Source organism: Nothoprocta perdicaria, unplaced genomic scaffold, assembly GCF_003342845.1.
Source record: "Nothoprocta perdicaria isolate Ctin4 unplaced genomic scaffold, notPer1 scaffold_952, whole genome shotgun sequence".
Lineage (NCBI taxonomy): Eukaryota > Metazoa > Chordata > Aves > Tinamiformes > Tinamidae > Nothoprocta > Nothoprocta perdicaria.
The window spans coordinates 8877-9968 of record NW_020456257.1 but is presented as its reverse complement, the minus strand read 5'-3'; the positions used below and the strand labels follow the sequence as shown (position 1 = coordinate 9968).

At 72.6% G+C, this 1092-nt stretch overlaps 1 protein-coding gene across 1 annotated transcript in view; it reads left to right on the top strand.

Annotated features, from left to right (window-relative positions):
* Nucleotides 1-423: 423 nt before the first annotated feature.
* Nucleotides 424-1092, top strand: part of LOC112959059 (E3 ubiquitin-protein ligase HUWE1-like) — a gene marked incomplete at its 3' end in the record, with an annotated part of 8899 nt that continues 8230 nt past the window's right edge. Inside the window, exons 1-3 of the mRNA XM_026053007.1 lie at nt 424-482; nt 749-820; nt 916-1014. Coding sequence (XP_025908792.1) covers nt 776-820; nt 916-1014 — 144 coding nt within the window. The remainder of the gene's footprint in view (nt 483-748; nt 821-915; nt 1015-1092) is intronic.

Genomic DNA, 1092 nt, shown 5'->3' with positions numbered 1-1092 from the left:
GGCGGGCTGGCCCCGTCACGCCGGGCCCGGGCGCCTCCCGTTCCCTTGCGGCCCCGGTTCCCCGCATTAAAGGTTCCCCCCCCGCCCGTTCCGCGGCGGGGCCTGAGGCCCGCCCCGCTCGCCGCCCCGCGGTCCCGGCCCCGTTTGCGGCGGGGGGGACCGGGGGGGCCGCGGCTCGTTCCTCCCCATCCGGCCCGGGTCCCCCCCGCACGCTGCTCCCGGGGGACGCTCGTTCCGTGTGCCCGCCTTTCCCCAAGCCTGCCTCGTTATTTAATTTATTTTTTTGATAATTTAGGTGTTAGACCTATAGAAAGCGAGGTTTTGCGGCAGGARCGCTGCGTTTTTGCGCATTCCGGGCGCGTTCCGGTGGGTTTTTCCCGGAGGAGGAGGGGGGCGCGGGGCCGCGGCCCTCACGGCTCCGCTTCCCCGCAGCCGGTGCCCGCGTCGCCGCCGCCGCGGCCATGGACTGGCTCTGATTCCCGGTAAGCGCCGCTCGCCGCCGCCCCRGAGCCGGCCCTCCCGCGGGGAGCCGGGGTGAACGGCCGGCGCGGCGGGTCCGTCCGTCCGTCCGTGCCCGCGCCGGCCGTTTTGCACATTCATTGTTCCCCGGCGGGGCCGCGACGTCACCGCCCGGTGCCTGCCGGGACTCGCAGTCCCCGGCCCCACAATAGGGTGTTGTGCGGGTGCCCCCCCCCCCGCGACCCGGACGCCTGGGCCCTCAACAGCCCCCCCATACCCACGCGTACAGGCGCCGCGTGCCGACGAGCGAGCCAAGATGAAAGTGGACAGGACTAAGCTGAAGAAAACCCCCACGGAGGCGGTGAGGAAAGGGGGAGCGGGGCGAAGGGGGGGGGTTAGGGGGGTGCAGGGGGGCTGACGCGGGCCCTGTGCCCCCCCCCGTGTCCCCCCCCCCAGCCCGCGGACTGCAGGGCCCTCATCGAGAAGCTCAAGGGCTGCAGTGACGAGCAGCTGCTGGCCGAGCTGCAGCAGATCAAGACATGGAACATCGGGAAGGTGGGAGCTCCCTAGGGAGCCGCCTGTTCCGTGGGGGGGGGTGCATGGAGCCCCTCGTGGGCGTTTTGGGGGGGGGGC